General features: G+C 36.3%; 1 protein-coding gene across 1 annotated transcript in view; it reads left to right on the top strand.

Moving 5' to 3' along the window:
• SLC1A3 (solute carrier family 1 member 3) overlaps positions 1–18,024 on the top strand; it is a 65,613-nt gene extending 47,589 nt beyond the window's left edge. Inside the window, exons 6-10 of the mRNA XM_056514283.1 lie at positions 8,082–8,377; positions 10,375–10,608; positions 12,547–12,741; positions 14,134–14,268; positions 15,484–18,024. Coding sequence (XP_056370258.1) covers positions 8,082–8,377; positions 10,375–10,608; positions 12,547–12,741; positions 14,134–14,268; positions 15,484–15,688 — 1,065 coding nt within the window. The 3' untranslated portion in view covers positions 15,689–18,024. The remainder of the gene's footprint in view (positions 1–8,081; positions 8,378–10,374; positions 10,609–12,546; positions 12,742–14,133; positions 14,269–15,483) is intronic.
• Positions 18,025–19,674: the final 1,650 nt, after the last annotated feature.

The following is a 19,674-nucleotide window of genomic DNA, read 5'->3' as shown; positions in this document are numbered from 1 at the left end:
TTTCAAAAAAAAACCCCTGAATTAAACAAACCAAATCTATGCTTTGTTTTCAATCACACTGAGACAGCAGTATTTGCTATAAGAAGTGAAGAAAACTCACACAGCCTGGAAAATCAAAAAATTACTCTTTTCAAGATGTCAAATTCATAAGTTGACAACAGGGTTCATTAAGGTGAACTCAGGATCTGCTTTTCTACAACAGTGTTATGTTAAAGTGGGAGATACCATCTGTGCAAAGACTGAATGATTTTCAAGGAAGTCGTGACAAATTGCATACATTTGAAACATGGGGAAAAATCTGTGGACTTTAACAAAAAAAGCAAATTAAGAACTTCCTGTCACCTGCAGTAGAAGTCCTTAGGAGTGCTTTTTTTTTACGTTGCTTCTCAAAATCTTCTGTCATTAACTTGGTCTTAATCTTAGCTGTTCTTTGGAGAAAATCATAATTACTATTTACATTGGTTTTTTTAAAAGGAGGACATTAGTGATTCAGTGAAACCCAGAATGTGTTTTGCCACAATCTAATTGCTTCATATTGACCTCAAAGACAATCTTGAACTGATATCATTTACCATTTACTGCTGTAGCAATAAAAGAAAGCTGAAATGTGGAGGTCAAGAAGAGCATAAAGTATAAACTTTCCAAAATCCAGCTGAGTTACATCTTGCAGAAGAATTGAAAGGAAATTGTAACACTATCTTTAGTTGTATAAACAGATACCAATAAAAAGGAGTCACTTTCTACATTAAAGACTAAAAAGCCAACTAGACCCTCATCCAAATGCCATGCCTCTCTCTGCAGCGAGGATGAACTCAGTACAGTGATGCAAAAGAACAGTATAGAAATTAAAATGTTCTATATCTAAACCAGAAATAAATTCAAAGAATGTAATGTAATAAAGTACAGGAATGATATGATCTTTATCTCAAAATACTGAAATAATTAGGGCATAAAGTTATGGATGTAGCAGCAAGTATTTTTCATAAATCTCTCGAGTTTGGAAGTTATTATCTAGAGCTCTTGAAAGCAATCAAAGTGTCTTCCAGATTGCAGTTTCAAAAACATTTGGGAAATTATTTAAGCAGATTGCAGGCCATTAGTTTGTTCTCAGTTATAGTGAAGGATATAAATGCCTTAAAGGAAAAAGTAGAGACTCCATAATAAACAAAAATGAAAAATATATAAAAGAAACAAACTAGAAAAACACAAAGGCTTCTGAAACATAAGTTGTACCATTTTTCTTCCATAATATTGCTCATTTCCTCTTTCTTTTTTAAAATTTCTTGTTGTTGTTTGTTTGTTTTGTTTGGGGTTTTTTACTTTGGTTTCTTGGGGAAGAGGTTGATTTCCGAGAAAGAATAGAGTTTTTAAGATGGCAAAAGTGAAATAGTTGAGCAGGGGACTGTAAGAATTTTAAAATTTGTGGAGATAGCAATGGAAGCTGCTGAAGGACTGGGAGTACCTCAGTTGATATTTTTATGAATGACATGCCATAAAGATGCACGCAGTTAAATTTACAGATGACAAGAAAGTCCAAGCACTTTGTGTTGAGATATCAAAACAAAATGCTTAGGAAGTTGATAAGACCTGGCACAACACAATTCTGTAAAGTCACAGCAAAAAAACGACTCATCTCTGCACATATTTGCATGTTTGTTTACCTTCCTGCAGCTCTTCGACATATGTGAAGTAAACATTTACGAGTTAACAGTAATTTCTGCTTTGACATAGCAAATTATGGTCAAAAAGATCAAAAATGTTCAATTCACCTCTAGGATATATATTAAGTGACAGAACACCAAGACATGAACTAAAGCCAGAGAATATGTGAGCATATTCAGTTTTCTTCATTCATAGATTCATGAAAAATAAACACAGTGAAGAGAGGAGTTGTTGGAATTATCAAAAGAACACAACATGTAAAGCAATAAAATACTGACTGAGAAACTATTCAACCCCAAAAAGGGGGAACAGAGCTAAATAACATAAAAACATACAAAAGGAAATGGAAATCACTATTACTGAATTTAAATTGGAAATTAGTAATATTTTTAACCCTACAATACTTAAAAGTTGAATTCCTAAAAATGTCTTCATTTAGGAGTTATAGCAACACTTCAGGAGTTTTCCAACATGGTTTAATAAATTATTTTGATAGTATTCTACTGCAAAAAAAAGAAAACTTGGCTCAGTAACTAGTAATTCTAAACCTATGTTCTTAATTAAAGATGTCCTGTAGATCATGTTAGCCTTTAAGCATCTTGTATTTCTCATGTGCTTTTAAGCTTAAGGGGATTTCTAAAAAACAACCTAGAAAAAAAGGACATATTTAGTGAAAGTTTTTACTGACTTTCAGCAGTAAATGAAAATACCAGAATTTACTGAAGTAACAGGATTTTAAATTTGTCATATCATTACTTCTTGAACCTGGTACCAAACCTTAGATTTTTACATCAATTTATTTTAGTGTAGCGGATTAGTTAAAAAAAGGTCTTCGCTTACAAGTATGTGTAGTATTCTTAGGTATCCAGATGGTTTTGTACATCTGAACCCACAATTTTCTTTGCAAAAGTTTCCATCCATTAATTTGTATGTTTCTCAGAAGATTTATGAAGAGGAATGATCCATCTGGCACAAATCTGTTTCTGTAACACCATGTTTGATGGTCTAAATACAAAACACAGAAATTTCTCATGGCTGTCCACAATCAACTGTGTAACACCAACCCACAGCTTTACACACCTGGAAGTCATCACTGGAATATGCACTGCACATTTAAATTACTTCTTTGGGTAGATCAGATGTGCACATCATGTCTTACAGCATCCTTAGGCAGGTTTCTTTCCTAGTTTGTATGGAAACTATTGGAAGGTGTGAAATGAAATAGAGAGATTAGCCAACGTGGGAGAGATTTCAAGTGGAGTTGGCAATGCTTTTATATGGTTGCTGCTGGGAGACAGAATCCTGGAGGCAGACTAGAGCCTTAGGACTTATCTAGAAAGTATCTTCCTAAATTTTCTACTGTTCTTTCAGTTGTTTGGGCCTTTGGATTCCCTTTCCTTTTTCTTCTCAACAAGACTGTGAGGCAAAACTGCCTCCCCTTTCTTTTACTTCCCATCATCCTCCTTCTTTGCAAGTTTGCTTTCCCAGATATTTCCCTTTTCCACTTGACTGACATGAATTTTCAAAGATGATGGAGAGTGGTTTGGATCCCTCAGGATCCTGGGATGCATTTTTACATGTCTCATAGACCTCCATTCAGGTTCATTAGGTGATTCCAAACTTTTGCTTAAAGTGGGAGGGACTATGCTCCTCCAAATTCCACCTGGAGATTCAGGGATTTGAGAGATAAGCCAGACAATGGGAACTGAGACAAAGAACTCAATGAGTACCTCAGCCTTTTCTGGGTGATTGCTAAACAGCAGGTTATTAATCTAAATAACATCTTTTCTGATGATGGTTGTTTTCATAAAACATGTCAAGACATTCACTGTGCACAGATCACATGAGGCTTTTGTTATTTTTATGAGTAAAAAGAATCTGAAAAGATTGACTGCAGGTAAATATTTCACACTTACCTAAAATTAGATTACTTTGTTCAAAATTTTCTCTATGTCCCTGCATACACACCCAGTTTAGGGACATCTGAAGAAATATTTTGGTTTATCTTTCAGCTCTGGCCGCTATCTCTTTATTTCTCTTTCATTGCTAAATTAAAAAATTCTGTCTAGCCTGGGACTGAATAGTAGTGAGTAATCTGCTTGTTAAGCAGATACTGCTTCTTAGCTGCTTGTCCTTCCTGCTGTGATCTGGAGGTCTATCAAAGGGTAGAAGCAACACAAGCAAATTCAAAAAATCAAGAGAAACAGAATCAATCTAAAAATTTTGGGAGGGTCATTCTCTTGTGAATAGGTAGAATTTGATGCCAGCTGAAGCTTAAAGAACTGCATCTGATAACTGCATTTCTTCTGAGATACTTTTAATTACATATTTTTTCCTGAGCTTGTCATTATCAAGGGAATTGTAAGTGTTAATCACACATCCAGAAATGAATACTATCTATGGTGCCTATTCCTCATGAGAATTTGGCCTAGTAAAGATATATTATGACTTGTGTCATCAACTCTTACACAGAAAATTTAGAATGCTTTCACACATACCCATAAGGAAAGCAAAGAAAAAAACACTAAGAAGATGGAACATCTCTGTCTTCTTTTAATCTTTCAGAATTTCATTTAAGCAAGCTTCTTGCTTTTAAAATCATTATTCACCAAATGCTGCATCATCCTACAGACTTAGCACAGACAGTACTAATGACTATCTCAGAGTAAATTATGACAGTGAATTATGAATTTTCAGAGTAGTTACCATTGCAATTACCTTTTCTGCAAGTTAAACCACTGGGATGTGCAGTTGCCAGGTTATAATGTTGCCTCTTCAGAAGTACTTCAATATATCCAAGTCAGATGACTGGATATCTTGTATCACTAATAAAACCAAAATAATAAAGTGTAAACAACTGATTCATTGCATTATTCAATACAAAACCTATGTTGTCTTTTTCATAGTGAGCTAAGTTAATTAAAAATAATTTTCCAGTTGCTCACTACCACTATGTCTTGTGAAAAATGTCCACAAATGAATTATTTTTTGCATTTTACTTGCAGATGTGCTTGTTCATGGACCTCTGGTTTCTCTTCTTAAGCCTACAATGAGTGGTTTTATTTTGCCTAATTCCTTCTATTTCTGAAAGTTGCAAAGGAACCAGCAGAATCACAATGTGAAATAAAACTGCCAGTTTGAGCTACATTGAAAGTTGATAACTGTGATTGCCACTGAGATAGAAATCTGCTGAAAATAGGAATGTCATAAAAGCTCAAAAATTATCTCTTACCACCAATTACTCTGCAAAGCAGTAATAGTTAGCCCTGCTATTAATTAATTTGCTTCAAAACAGCTTCTAACATTTTGAAGATTGTCCTTCATCCAGCCACTTTCTATAAGCAGTTGGCTTTTTCACCACTTCATACACAGAAAATATGTTTTGTGGAGGTCAAGAAATCTTTTGTTTTGCCTTTAATGTCATTTGAAGAAGCAATAGTAAGAATAAAACTTCAACTAACACCCTGCAATTTTTTTTTTCCTCAGTAGCTATATCCATTGTGTTGCCTGCATCTGGTTTCCCTTGATTTCTTTTGCTTTACCAAGAAACTTCTCATGAATTTTGATAGACAACTTTGGGCATAAGACAGATCCAGAGAAGGCATATCCACAGGGATCTCCTGGGGCTCAGTCAGCTATAATGAAAGAAGGAGAAGCTCAAGTAAATATTCCAGTGGAAATAAAGTTGCTCTGGTTTCTGTTGCTTAGATTAACATTTTGAATCTCATTCTATGCTGTTTCTCCTTCGGGAGAGGTTATTCTCCCCAGTAATATTTCTGAATTCTTAAGTCTGATTAATAAGGTAAACAAACAGATAAGACTACATCTCTGTGGGCCAGTCTAGTAGCTGAAATGGAAAAAGACTTTGCTGAGTTCCTAGAAATCATATTACACTTCTAAAGACACTTAACTAACGAATTAAAAGCCTGTTCCTTCTACAACTGACCTCCAGAAGGAGCGTATATTGAAGGGATATTCTTATTACCATCTAAAATTCTTTCTAACACAAGATTTTGGAGGCAAGAACCTTTGTGTGATTGTCAGTCCACCATCATAATTTTGTAGCTGCATGGGCAACTCTGATCTAATCTGACATGGGGAAAATTCTCAGAGAAATAAAGATCATGCTGTGTCTGATGGAAAAGTGATCTGTGACTTAGTTCATGGCCTGTTCCAACAGGCAGGCAGCACACATCCAGATCTGTCCAGCAGTTGTATCACACTTTGGAGCTAGTCAGGTAGGAATGAGAGAAGAGCCTGAGGTAACGGAGGACATTCAGAACCAGGTAAGTTATGACGTGCTAGAGAAAGTGGGAAGTGAATAGGAAACTTGATAAGAGATAAGGCTTTAATTCCAGATCTCATTGTTTCAGAACTCACTAAACTGCTTTCTTTTCTATTTTCATCTACTCTGTGTGCCTGCAAATGCAATATAGTTACATCCTTCAGACATTTGCAATAAAGAATTTGCACCGAAGGTTTTTTCCTATTGAAAAACAGCAATAAAAATATAAATGTAACACAATGACCACATCTGGAGACAAGGAAAGGGAAAAAGATGGAGAAAAGGATAGGGAAGAGGAAGAGGAAGAGGAATAGGAAAAAAGAAAAAAGAAAAAGAAAAAAAGAAAAAGAAAAAGAAAAAGAAAAAGAAAAAGAAAAAGAAAAAGAAAAAGAAAAAGAAAAAGAAAAAGAAAAAGAAAAAGAAAAAGAAAAAGAAAAAGAAAAAGAAAAAGAAAAAGAAAAAGAAAAAGAAAAAGAAAAAGAAAAAGAAAAAGAAAAAGAAAAAGAAAAAGAAAAAGAAAAAGAAAAAGAAAAAGAAAAAGAAAAAGAAAAAGATCGTTTGATGTGAAGTGTTAGGTAGTCTTTTAGCATTCCTGACAGAATAAAAAACACGTCAATGAGCACTTATATTACTTCTCCATTTACACTTTAAACCACTCTGTTACCTAGAGACAACCCCATCCCTTTTTCCCTGTTTGTGCAGTTCCAGTCTCTGTTTTCTTCCCTCCCTGACATTTCAACAGTCAGTGAGACCTGATTTACTTGCCCAGACTTTACCAAAAAAAATGGTGACATTTTTTGCTTGGTGAGATTTCTGCCATTTTAAAAAGTAAAATTGTCTCACTAAGAAATCAAACAAGAATTATCACAGGTTGGATGTGAGTGGGTGAGGCAGTGGAACTGGGCTCACGTCAGTCAACCGCTCATGCAGCTTCCAGCTGACTTCTGTACAGCCCAAATCTGAAAAGATTTTAGCAAATGGTATTCAAAACTCAGGAGTATCTGACCTTCATGGATCTTGGTTCTGCTACATATTATTCAGAAATCTTCCATAAATGTCCAGCAAGCAGGCTTTATTTGACATTCTTTAGAGGGATATCTCAAAGGGAGAGGGAAAGCATAAAGCTATTCTGGTACAGAAAGTAACAATAAATCAGGCTGGTATTGATAGACGATGATACTTGGGTTTTCCATCTTGGTCAAAATTCCTTCATTTGGCTCAAGTACTTCTGAAATGTTCAACAGGTCTCCAGATACCAGTAAGGATACTAAAACTTTTCCTGGTAGCTCCAAAAGAATAAAAGTCCAAAGTTGCTGAATAACCTTGACACAAGCATTCTACTGCTCTAATGGACTAATTAACATCCTTACATACATAAGAAACATTATCCTAATGACACTATTTCAACAGAATTTAACCAAGACTGAGCTGCAGGCTTTTTGAGCCCAGATAGAAATATTCAGGGTGTAAATTTCCCTTTGGAAAAACATTAGGGGGTGAAGGACTGGCTTTCAAAGCAAACATTTAGGACCATATTTAGATTAAAAAATTTATTTGTCCATTCCATAAAGGAACCATTTAAAGTATAACACTTTCCTTAATTAAGATATGTGGTGACTTGTACTACAGAGTAAACTAAAGTTTTGCCATAACCAAAGAAAAAAGAGGTATGTTAATTTAAGTTAGGTTCAGACTTATTTTTTTACTACAAAAAGAAACAAAGAAAGCCCAGAGCATGAGAAAATATCCTCACCACCCCCAAAAAAAGGCTGTAGATATTTGAAACTGTGTTTTTAGGAAAAATAGCAATTTATATAAAATGCAAACTAAGAATCGATCTGTTACAGAATATAGGAATATGACAAATCTCCATCTTTGACTTCAGCCTATCTATGGAAAAATGATTCCTAGAAGTTAAAGCCTGAAGATTTAGCTTTTGAAATTAATATGCATTTTTGGTGCTTTCAGGAAAACCAAGTTTTCATCACAGTGTATTTTACCTAGAAATATTAAGCAAAAAATTCAGTAGTAAATAAAAAAATTCAATAGTAAATAACAATTTAACTTGTGAATTTAGCCTTCATTTGCTATGATTCACCAAATTTCTCTCTTTCTTTTATTTTCGTCTTAACAGTTCAAAACCAACTATGAAAAGAGAAAGTTTAAAGTAGCTATTCCATCCAATGGCACATCCACTGTGACTTCCATAATAAGCAACGTGTCAGAAGCTATGGAAGCTCTCACCCGAATGAGAGAGGAAATAGTTCCTGTTCCAGGCTCTGTGAATGGAGTGAATGCCCTTGGTTTGGTGGTGTTCTCAATAAGCTTTGGCCTGGTGATTGGGAGCATGAGGGAGCAAGGTCAGGCATTGAAAGACTTCTTTGATAGCCTTAATGAGGCTATCATGAGATTGGTAGCTCTAATCATGTGGTAAGTGCCTCTTCGATAAATTCCTTTTTAAGCTACTAACAATATTTTTTCATCATAGTCAAGCACTGAGTAGCAAGAATCTATTTGGCAGAAAGTCAGACAATGAGATTGTATCTACCTTGGAATGTTTTTCATGAGTGAACTCAAGAGCTGTAACTCTCTGTGACAATAACCTGCCCAAATTTACAAACTCTCTCAGTGGGTTTCACTTTTGACATGGGAATAATCAGGGTCTGTGGCAGAAGTTGTTGCCGTTATACGGAGCCATTCTATGTCTCCATAAAAATAGCAATAACAGCAGTAAGCTATGGAAGTTGCCTTACATCCTAATCTGAATTCATTAAAGGAAACCGACAAACCTCTCCCATAATCTTACTTCTACACAGAAAGACCTTGTTATCATAATTTTCCAACACAGCTGGTTCCTGTAGTTGTGGGGTTTATATGTATGTCCTTGCATTGTAGCTGCACTGCTCACACATACACATAATTTTCCTGCTTTCTTTATCATGTTCATTAGGTAAATAAAAGAAATACCTTCTCCCTCAAGGTATAAAATCTTTTCAAAAGTTAAGATTCATTATTTTTCAGGTAGAAGGTTAACTGTTAAAAGAAATTATATCTTGTTCCCTTCTTTAAGCTTTACTATAGGAAAAAACTGAATCAACTCCAAAATTCTATCCAGGAGCACAGGTTTATATTGCCATACTAGATACAAACTCAAAAATAAGTATATTTGCTCCAATAACTAAAATATTTCCTCCTTCACAAGCACATTTAAAATGTTAAACCAGAGGATTCAGATAAATTTCCACATGGACTTGATGGCATAAAGGGCAGTTGAGATAGAATGGATAGATTCTGTTCTGTGGTATCTTACTGTGAGAAGACAAGTGGACATTTATAGGAGTAGGGCTGTAGCTAAAGAACTGTTGCAGCAGAATTATGTTCGAGTTTTATGCTCAGAACCAGCTCTTCCCTCACCTCTAGCTGTGCTGCTGCTCCACAATGCAGCCAACTTCTGTCATACAGATTCCTTCATGCTGGTGAATATTTTTATTCAGTTCTCCATTGGATGAAATGAAACATAGCCAGAAGTGATGCCTGGAAAGTGGAGCAGATCTTCCCAAAAACATTAAAGTGAATATGAAAGCAAAGCTATACTTGAAACATTTCAGGTGCAAAATACAACAAAAATCACATGTGGGTTATTAATTCTACAGGTTTTATATGGTTATTCTATTATTATACTTATCACACACTGTCCAATTAAAAGGTTAGTTGGTTAGGTAATAATTCCTGGGGTTCTGGCCCACTGTAAACAGTCCAGAGGTTTCTTTTGCCCCATTTCTGATATGTCTGGTCCAGATTCTGGTTAGAAAACAGAACATCCTTGTAGCTGGTACTCTTCTTGGAAAAAAGCTAAACAATATTTAGGAATGCGTTTATAAGGTTAGCTCATTGTTCCTAAGTGTAGGGAAGACAGGAAAAATACTAGAAGCTATAGCAAAGTTACAAAGCTACAAATACATGAAAAATATAAAAAGCCAAAAATCTTTGACATCAGAAGCATCTTGAAATCTTCAGAAGTTATCTGACTTCTGTGTGGGTTTCTTCCCCGACAACATGGGAAACAGCACTGGAATGAAACTTGGCATAGTGTACACATATGTTGGTTCAGCCTTCATTCACACAGGCAGAATTATAACAGGATTGGCTAAACCAGCATTTAAATTACACTTGAATTCCAAGGAGAATTCATTTCCCTACCTGTCCAAAAGGCATGCTACACATCTTGAAATCCTTACCAGATGCTGAATCCACTGAATCCCACAAAAACATTCACTGCTGTGATTCAATCCAGCTTGAATTGTTAAGAGTTGAAGAGTTAAATTTTTGAACTACTCCTGAATAGGAGCATCCTAACAGTGAAATTCTGCATTTAGAGCTGAATCTCTGCTTTGTTTTGTGATGCTGTTTTCATTTCTTATTGGCAGGTACGCTCCACTTGGAATTCTCTTCTTGATTGCTGGGAAAATTGTTGAGATGGAAGATATGGGTGTGATTGGTGGTCAGCTTGCCATGTACACCGTAACAGTTATCATTGGTTTGCTAATTCATGCTGTCATTGTCCTACCTCTTCTCTACTTCGTGATCACTCGTAAGAACCCATGGGTATTTATTGGAGGCTTAATCCAGGCATTAGTCACAGCTTTGGGAACATCTTCCAGGTATAACACAGTATTTTGAAGCCATATCTTCTTTTAGTATTATTGGTTTAAGAAACAATTTTGCTTAATATTTGTTGAACTCCATATTCACTTGGGCATTGCATTTCAGTCCTGCTGCTCTCCAATACTGATTTGAATTCTGTTTGCTATAAGAAATCCTGAACTAAGATGAAATTAATCTGTTTGGTGACACAGACTCTATGGCCAGGACCCTTGTTAGTTGGGTTAGTCTTGAAGTTCGCTATTCTAAGTAGTTTGTGATGGTTTGATAATGAAGGATAGAGCTAGCAAAGAATATGCATTGCAAAATGGAGCAGCAAACAGAAAAGCCCTGAGAGGATTCCTTTTGGCAGCTGATATTTTGTGCCCAAAGTCATGATAGCCAGTTATGGATACAGAACGTGCAACAGAAGCCATTTCTGCTCTTTGCAGGTGGTCACAGTTATGCCATGTGAGTTTAAAAAAACTGTTCGCATGCATGACAGAAGGAAACATTACAATAAAATGTACTTTTCTATCCATTTGACCTTCCATAAAACAGCTGCCATTTTAATAGATTTTAAAAATGTGTCCTAAAGACAGGAGGTTTCAGTCAGATATTCTGGGATGCTAAATTCAAGTCCTTGGTGTTTGAGATTATTTTGAAGTAAAAACCTAGTCTGATGCAAGACAGCATACTGTACTGGAAGTGGATTTAAAAAACATTTAAAATTCAACTGTAAGATGGCTGTCAGCAAAGATGTTTTTTTAACAAAATCTTCCACAGCTCCTCTTTATTTTTGGTCAGTATTTTGTCAACATTGATAAAGTTTTCAAAGACTGGAAAGCCTCTTAAGTATTTAGCAATGAAGATTTCGCTGGGATCAAGTAACCTGAATTGCTGTGTCTTGGAAAACCTCATTACTTGGGTGTGATCAGATGTAGATGTATAGGCCTGGCTTGGACAGAGTTAACTTTCTTCATAGCAGCTCATACAGCGCCATATTTTAGATTTTTGCCAAACAGCAATGACCACGTTCTGATCTTTTAGCTGTTGTTAAGTATTTGCACGGCATCAAGGCCTTTTCTGACTCTCACCACAGTGAGATGAGGGGTTCACAGTGGGTTGGGAGGGCACACAGTCAGACAGATGAACCAAAGTAAGTGAAGAGATATTCCATGCCACATACATCATGCTCAGCAACAAAAGGGGAAAAAGGACTTTAGGAAGGCTGGCCTTGCATTACTCCAGGACTTGCTGGGCACTGGTCCATCTGCAGGGTGGTGCCTAAGCATCACCTGTGTTGTTGTGTTTTCTTCTGCTCTTCTTTCAAACTTCTCCCACGTTTGTCAAACATTTTTTTTCTCAGCCCCTCCATTTTCTTGTTACTGCTTCTTTCAGTTTTGCCTGTCCCTTCGAGGTGTGGAGGCAATGAGTGGCTGTGTGATGCTCAGCTGCCTACTGGCGTTAGCCCATAGGTGGGAAAATAATGCAACCATCAATCAAAATGCCCTTTGCAGGGGAGTGCACAAAAAATCAGAGAAAACAAGCTTTTACTGAAGGTTTGAATAGTCCAACTGGTTTGCCTTCAAGAAAACAATGCTTAGGGATGATTCAATCACAGCTCCATGGCTTCAAACTGAGAAGCAGGAATTTTGAATAATTCCTGTGCCTGGCAGAAGAACCTTGTGACAAAACACTGAACTTAAACACTTATAGACTAAGGATTACATAGAGAATGGCAGTAATTAATGGTTGGGAAAAGTTTCCAAGAGCATTAGGAGAACCTTCACCGTTAGAAATGCTTAAATTCAGCATTTGCATAAAAAAGCCCAAAACTATTCTGGTAGATCACATAAAAACTAAGATAGAATCATCTCTCTTGTCATTATAAGGTGACACTCTTTTCCTCTTTGCAGAATTCATATAATATATTACCTTTTTTCTTTTTGTTTCAGTTCTGCAACACTACCTGTTACATTTAAGTGTCTAGAAGAAATAAATGGAGTGGACAAAAGAGTTACAAGATTTGTACTGCCAGTTGGTGCTACAATTAATATGGATGGAACTGCTTTGTATGAGGCTTTGGCTGCAATTTTCATTGCACAGGTCAACAACTTTGATCTGAACTTTGGGCAGATTATCACAATCAGGTATGAAAACCACAGTTACCTACATTTAATAAAAGCACCTTTGTGATGACTAAGTGGAATAAAACAAAAGCACCTAGAGCTAAAAACAAGAACTGCTACAGCATCAGATTATCTGTAATATATATCTTCTTCTCACAAAAGGATCCCCAGCCCATATTCTCATTTAGATAAACTTTTAACAGAACTGTAACAAGACACACTCATTACTGCACTTAATAAAGACAAGGACAAGATTTAATTAGTTTCAAATTTTTCTTTCTTAAGAACTCATGCAGCTGTTGGGACCTACAGATTTATAATGAGTACCAGGTAGTTGATACTGCATGTACAAAGCTGAAGAATAAAGTCATCACAATGTTATTTCCAGAAGAGGTAGCGTTTTCCTGATTTCAGGATACAATCCGGGCTAGCTGTGTAAGGAGTAGTAATACAATTTTATTACATCAGGTGACAGAAGTGGAGCACACAGGTTATGTTTTCAAGCGCACAACCTTTCTTGTTTGAAATACAGCAGCAAACAACCCACTAGTTAACATTCAACGATAACTAATCTGCTTTAATTTCATTATGTTTACCACAGTTTGAGGAAAAAGGGTGATGGGTACTTGTGCAGAAGAAAGGAATGTCAGCAAGGGGATAGGTGGGCACTATGGGACAAAGACACATATTTATCCCACAGGAACGCTGGAAGTTCAGATATAGTGCTCCAAAAAACCCACCAGTTTATTTCAATATTCAATATTAACCTAAGGCAAAACTCTGCCTTCACCCTCCAAGGCAACTGTTTCACATTCATTAGTATTAGAGCTGCCCCCTGGAAAACCACCTGAGAAAACAAATTCTCCCCAAGCCAGGTGTGAACAAATGTATTTCTGCAAAGTCACTAGACTGCATGACTCAGGGTTTCTGGCAGCTTTCAGTTTTCTGATGGCAGAACACCAACTGCTGGAGGACAGAGACTTCACCTGGCACAGAGCTGTAGTGAGGTGGACAGAGAGCAAAAGTTCTTGTGTTAGATCTGCCAGGACAGAACTGTCTCAGCTTTTCTTTTAACGTGTTTGAGCTTGTGGAGAGAGCTTTTTTCAATGGGTGGGGACATGTAATTATAATGTTTTTTTCTGACCCTTGGCATCTAGCAGGGAATTTATCACCTAACAAAATCATGTTTCAAGGTTTCTGGATAGAGGTTTAGTGAGACACTTTGGATCAAGGGTCATAGTCCCCTGCAGCTATAGGATGCTCAGATAAGGGACTAGGCTCATCTTTTTATTTACTGCTGACCAAATGCCTTTTTGCTTTATATCTGGTTTTAAAGTTTGACACATAAGGAGAGTTTTTATTACAATTTAATTAAAGAAATCAATTAATTGCTCTTGCCATCTCTTTGCACAGCATCACTGCTACAGCTGCCAGTATTGGGGCTGCAGGCATTCCTCAGGCTGGGCTGGTCACCATGGTCATTGTGCTCACATCAGTAGGTTTGCCCACAGATGATATCACTCTTATCATTGCAGTGGACTGGTTCTTGTAAGTATTTTTATGGAGTTGTTAAAGGCTTAGACCATATTTAGAAGGGATATAGCCAGGGACATTGGGGCTGTACTACAACGTTTTGCTCTGGAAGGCAGCTGGAAACAAGTGTTAAAAAGAATCACTATTTCTTGCCAGTAAGGTATTTTCTTAGAGCAGATGGTGAGGGGTGTTCCTTAATTATGGTTCCTTTTGCATGCAAAAGATTACATAGAAACCTGCATTGTTAAGATACTAGGAAAACTCAGATACACTGTAATTAAATAAGAAAAGAATTTCTTCAGTGTTTTATTTTTTGTAGAATGACAATGAAAACTTTTCAGTCAATCAGACTCGGAACTGGATAAGATCCAACAAATTCATTGTAGCCTTGCTGACTATCTAATCTAGGAAATGTTCATCTGTCCACCCCATGAACACAGAAATGAAAAATAATTTTGTAACTCCCACCAAAAAGTATTCCTCCTCAGTTTTTCTGTTCATGTATCTGTAGAAGATGATAGACACCTTTAGATATATATTCCCCTAGTCCAGGATATAAATGAGAGGAAGTTTTTTTCAATCTCTATTTCAACTAACATCTATTATTTAGCTTTTCCAGGGGCCTTTACCCTTCAATCTTCTCAAGTGATCCCTGAAATTAGTTGCCTGTGTTGTTATTAGAACATAAAGTCTTCAAAAGATTATTTAACCACCGATGTAGGTGGATGCTTACCTGACACTCTCAGTCACTCCTTGTCAAGCTGCCTTCTGCATCTGCAGGGCAGAGCCCTCTGAGAGGGATGAATTTTTGTAGTTCAATTTGAGTCATTCCTGCACAGTTCCACCCTAAATTACAAAATGTATCTTATGGTCAGGAGACAAACAAACCCAATAAGGTAAATTCTTGCTTACACATTTAGAGATATAAACCCAAACTCTTGATACCCAGGAATATCAAAATGCCTCCAAGAAGCCATGTGCTCCCTTTGCCATCCTCATCACATGATCATTTCTTGCTGTGAAGTTGCTAAGAGTATTAACACATTTTGAGACTCCATATCCCATTATATTTGTTAATTTCTGTAGAAGAGAACATGGCATTAGCAGTTCAGATAAGCAAATGTATATAAAGCAGACAACTCATCTAGCAGCTATTTGAGGGCTGTTTTAGCAGTTAGTCAGCTTGCTTCCCTGAGCAAGGGATGAAATCACTCACTATTTTTTCCCTAGGGATCGTCTCCGTACCACTACCAACGTCTTGGGAGACTCCATCGGAGCAGGAATTGTTGAACATTTATCACGGCATGAGCTGAAGAACAGGGATGCTGAGATGGGCAATTCTGTGATAGAGGAGAATGAAATGAAGAAACCATACCAACTGATCTCACAAGAAAATGAGAATGAGAAACCAATAGATAGTGAAACCAAGATGTAGGCTAGAGAAAGCGTGAGTTCAACACTGCAAGTGTGGGAAAACACACACTTTTTCCGGCGATTTATATCTTGAATTCACCAACTTCATCTACTCCTTGATTTCTCCCTTTATGCTCGCACTGGAAAGAATTAATGAAAATATATTCCAAACTAGCAGCGATCATGGTATATGTTGGCTTCCCACCTAAAAAAAAATTAACAGGCAACAACACTGGTCCTGCTAGACATATGCTAACTGGGGATAAAAAAAAGAGATTGTGTATATGTTACTCAGTCCTGTGAATCTTTTTTTTTATGAACTGGAAAGTAAAAACAGATAACAGAGCCTGAGAAAATGGTTTTATTTTTTTAAATACCTGCTGAGAAATTCCTAACATCTATAAACACACAATCAACACTTCTAACTTGATAACTGCATCCAGCTAAGTAAATTAACAGGACTTTTGCTATTTTATCTGATTTTTTTTTTCTCTAGTGTTATATTATTGTTCAAATACTAGCAAGACAATAAAAAGCAGGAGATTAATTGAGGGGATAAAAGGGGGAAGATATATAAATAAAGAAAAGAATATACCCCCAAATCAGCACTTTTACCAGCTGAGATGAAATATTTCTGAGAAAGTTATTTTATCTAGACAGTTTTTCAAATTAGATTCAGTTGACCTTTATAAAAATTTAGCCTAGTTGGCTCCTACTGACTCCAAACATTTACATATGCATGTATGTACTTCCAATCTGGATTTGCTCCCTTAATTTCAACATCACAACCCAGTTAATCTGTGTATGTGTTTGTAGGAGCAAAGCCCTGGTCTGAGACAGAAAATGTGTCTTCATCTCTGTTTGGATAAAAAAATTTGCACGCTCTGGATGCACTAATGAGCTACTAAATAAGCAATTATAAGCAGGCGATGCCAGCCTTCTACAGAAGGTGCAGAGGGTGAGATGTTCAGATCCTAAATGGGTGGCATTCTGAATCTGAATTCCTGAGACCAGCAAAGGTTTTCTGATTGGAAACCTCCCAAATTCTTGATCCACTGATAAATTATAAAGGTATAAACTGGATTTACATTTTGCCATCTGGAGAAGGCTCCCTATCTTAATGTGAAATTTTTAATTCCTAGATAGTTTACCAGTAGCACCTGAAAAAGAAGATAAAAGCCTTTAGAAAATAAAATTAATAGGTGTTTTGCATTTTTATTAGGAAAAGATATGCCAATTGAAAAATAGTAAAACTATAATATATGTTGAAGTTTTAATTAGAAAGGATTGTAAAATGAGGTATTGTAACCAATTTTCAGGGAATAGATAAGGAAAGAATGAAAAAAAGAAAAACAATGCACTTGTAATACATTGGTTTTTTTGTTAAAAATTTTTCCCTGAAGAAGCCCTTTTCTAGAAATATTAATTATGTACTTTTTCCTCTTTGTCTTGTATTATTGGAGAGGTTAAACCAGAAAGTTTTGTAATGCAGATGCAGTTGGGAGAAAGTAAAAATATTAATGGACAGGCACAATAATGTTCAATGTTCTGTTTAATTGAAATATTCAGTTTTATCCTTTATTCCTCCCCTTGCCAAAAAAATTCTGATGACAGAAATGAAGGAGCCCTTTGTATTGTCCCAGCTGCCTTTCAAAAAACATTCAATATGTCGCATCTGTCACTTAAAGTCCATAAAAAGAGTGTAAAAGTAACTTTTGTGAAAACAGCATGCTGGTCAAAGACAAACCTTTTCCCAGGCAAGATTGGTTTTTTGGGACTGAAAATTCCTGTCAATCTTCTCCAGTTGAGTAATTCAGAAAATATGAGCAAGAACTCTCAAGTGAATGAAGTGAGCAGGGTTTAATATAGGTTACTGAGCGTCAAACCAAGAAAGCTCTAAATGACTTTGAAATGAACAACTGAAAGAAAATATGGGTTGTTTTTATGTTTTTGGTTTGTCTTTTTTTTTGCTAACAGAATGCAAACCTAGGGTACAGACAGGCATTTTCTTATATATAATTAGAGATATTTTTATATAGATACTGTATTCAGAATGTGTGTATAAACATTAACTGTAGAATTTATGGCATAACATTTTAAAATTTTGTTAAGATTTTGTTTGGAAATACATTGCAAAGACAATGTAAAAGGCTGTCTTTCTATGACATCAGCTGAGAAAAATGAATTGTGTCACAAAGAATGTGATCTTTTTTATACTAACTTTGTTTCTTATGGAAATCGGGTATTATAGAAAGATTCCTTTCCCATCCCTCACTGGTTCTGCATTGGTATGCACCCAGGGTGGATTGAGAAACATTACTTTGTAGATGTATTTTCAATAAAAATAGTTTTACATTACTGCTCTTATTGTGATATAGATTTCTTTCAAAGGCTCTGTAATACAAGCTTAGCACAAACTCAGAGATGAGGACCTCAAAATATGGGATTTTAGGAATTACAGTCCATTTTGTACAGCAGGGCTTTGAATAGGGCTTCCTCACTACAAATACTTGTTTAGTTCCATTATCAAAAATAAAGAAGGGTGGGAGGCAGAAGCATCAAGAATTAAAGGAATCAGCGTTTACCCCACCAAAGTTTATTCAAATTCAAGTGTATAAATATATATTAATATCTGCAAAATCTGAAGGGGGAAAAAAGAAACATTTTCAGTGATTCAGCTACTGCAAAGTTGCCAGTTGATTTTGGATGCATAATTAGATGATTCAAACCCCAAATTCAGCTTTGTAACATAACAACCTTCCTAGACAATCCATTGTTATGCCCTTGAAAGCAGTTTATGGTGCTGGGTTCATTTGACAAAAATTTAAGCTAGCAGTTATCATCTAACGGAAGTGAGTATCTCATCAGAGGTACTGGAAAGGTATAAAAGATACAAGCTGAATCACTTGGATCTGGAAAGTTGTGTGGTTTGGAGCAAATGGAGACAGCAGGGAGAAGCCCTACCTTCCTGAATATATATCAGGAAAACACCAAACAATGACCTCTATGAAGATGTCTGTGGTGTTTTAAGTATAAACAAATTTTTTTAGAAAAATCAGAGTAGAAAAAAGTTCAGAGAAAGTGTGGTTTTACAGAGCACATGAGAATAACTTTTCATAATTTTATTTCTAGTTATCCACATGTTCATTCAACCAATCCAGTAAGTATCTTTGTATCTTTGGAACAACTGTCATGATGGGAAGAGTGTAAAGAAAGTGGACTAGAGTATCACAGAATCATTTAGGTTCGAAAATACCTCCAGGATCATTGAGTCCAGCCTTTATCTGATCAACATTTTGTAAACTAGACCATGGCACTGACTGCCATGTCTGTTCTTTTGCTGAACACCTCCAGGGATGATGACTCCAACATCTCCCAGGACAGCGTATTCCAATACTTGACAACCTTATCTGTGAAGAAATTCTTCCTGATGTCCAACCTGAACTTTCCCTGGCTTAGTTTGAGGCCATTTCCTCTCATCCTGTCACTTGTCACTTGGGAGGAGAGATGAAAGCCTGTCTGGCTACACTCACCTTTCAGGGTGTTGTAAAGAGTGATAAGACTCCTCTTAAGCCTCCTCTTCTCTGAATAAACACCCCCAGCTCCCTCAAACACTCATTACATGACTTGCACTCCAGACCCTTCCCCAGTTCCACTGCCCTTCTCTGGACATGCTCCAGCATCTCACTTGGAGATATTAGTGGCACAGTGGCCTGGCTTTTTCCTCTGTGCCCTCATGTAGAAGTGAGATCTCTGGCATTTCATAATTTTTCAGAAGTATTTTCATTAAGAAGTTGTGGAAAAAACAGCACTGCCATTCTTAGGCAAGAATTTCAGTCTCTGTAACAGTGTGTGGCCAGTAAAAAGCAAAGTGATTATGCATGTGGAAAATCAACTACTGGCACAGGAGAGTATTTCTTCTGAAGGTCTGAATTCACACAAATGATATTTGTGTTTCAATGCAGGCACAACTGACAAGAAATTTAAGGCATTTTTTTCACCTAATCC

Source organism: Oenanthe melanoleuca, chromosome Z (genome assembly GCF_029582105.1).
Source record: "Oenanthe melanoleuca isolate GR-GAL-2019-014 chromosome Z, OMel1.0, whole genome shotgun sequence".
Lineage (NCBI taxonomy): Eukaryota > Metazoa > Chordata > Aves > Passeriformes > Muscicapidae > Oenanthe > Oenanthe melanoleuca.
Note: the sequence above shows the minus strand (reverse complement) of the source record. Positions and strands in the feature narration are given on the sequence as shown.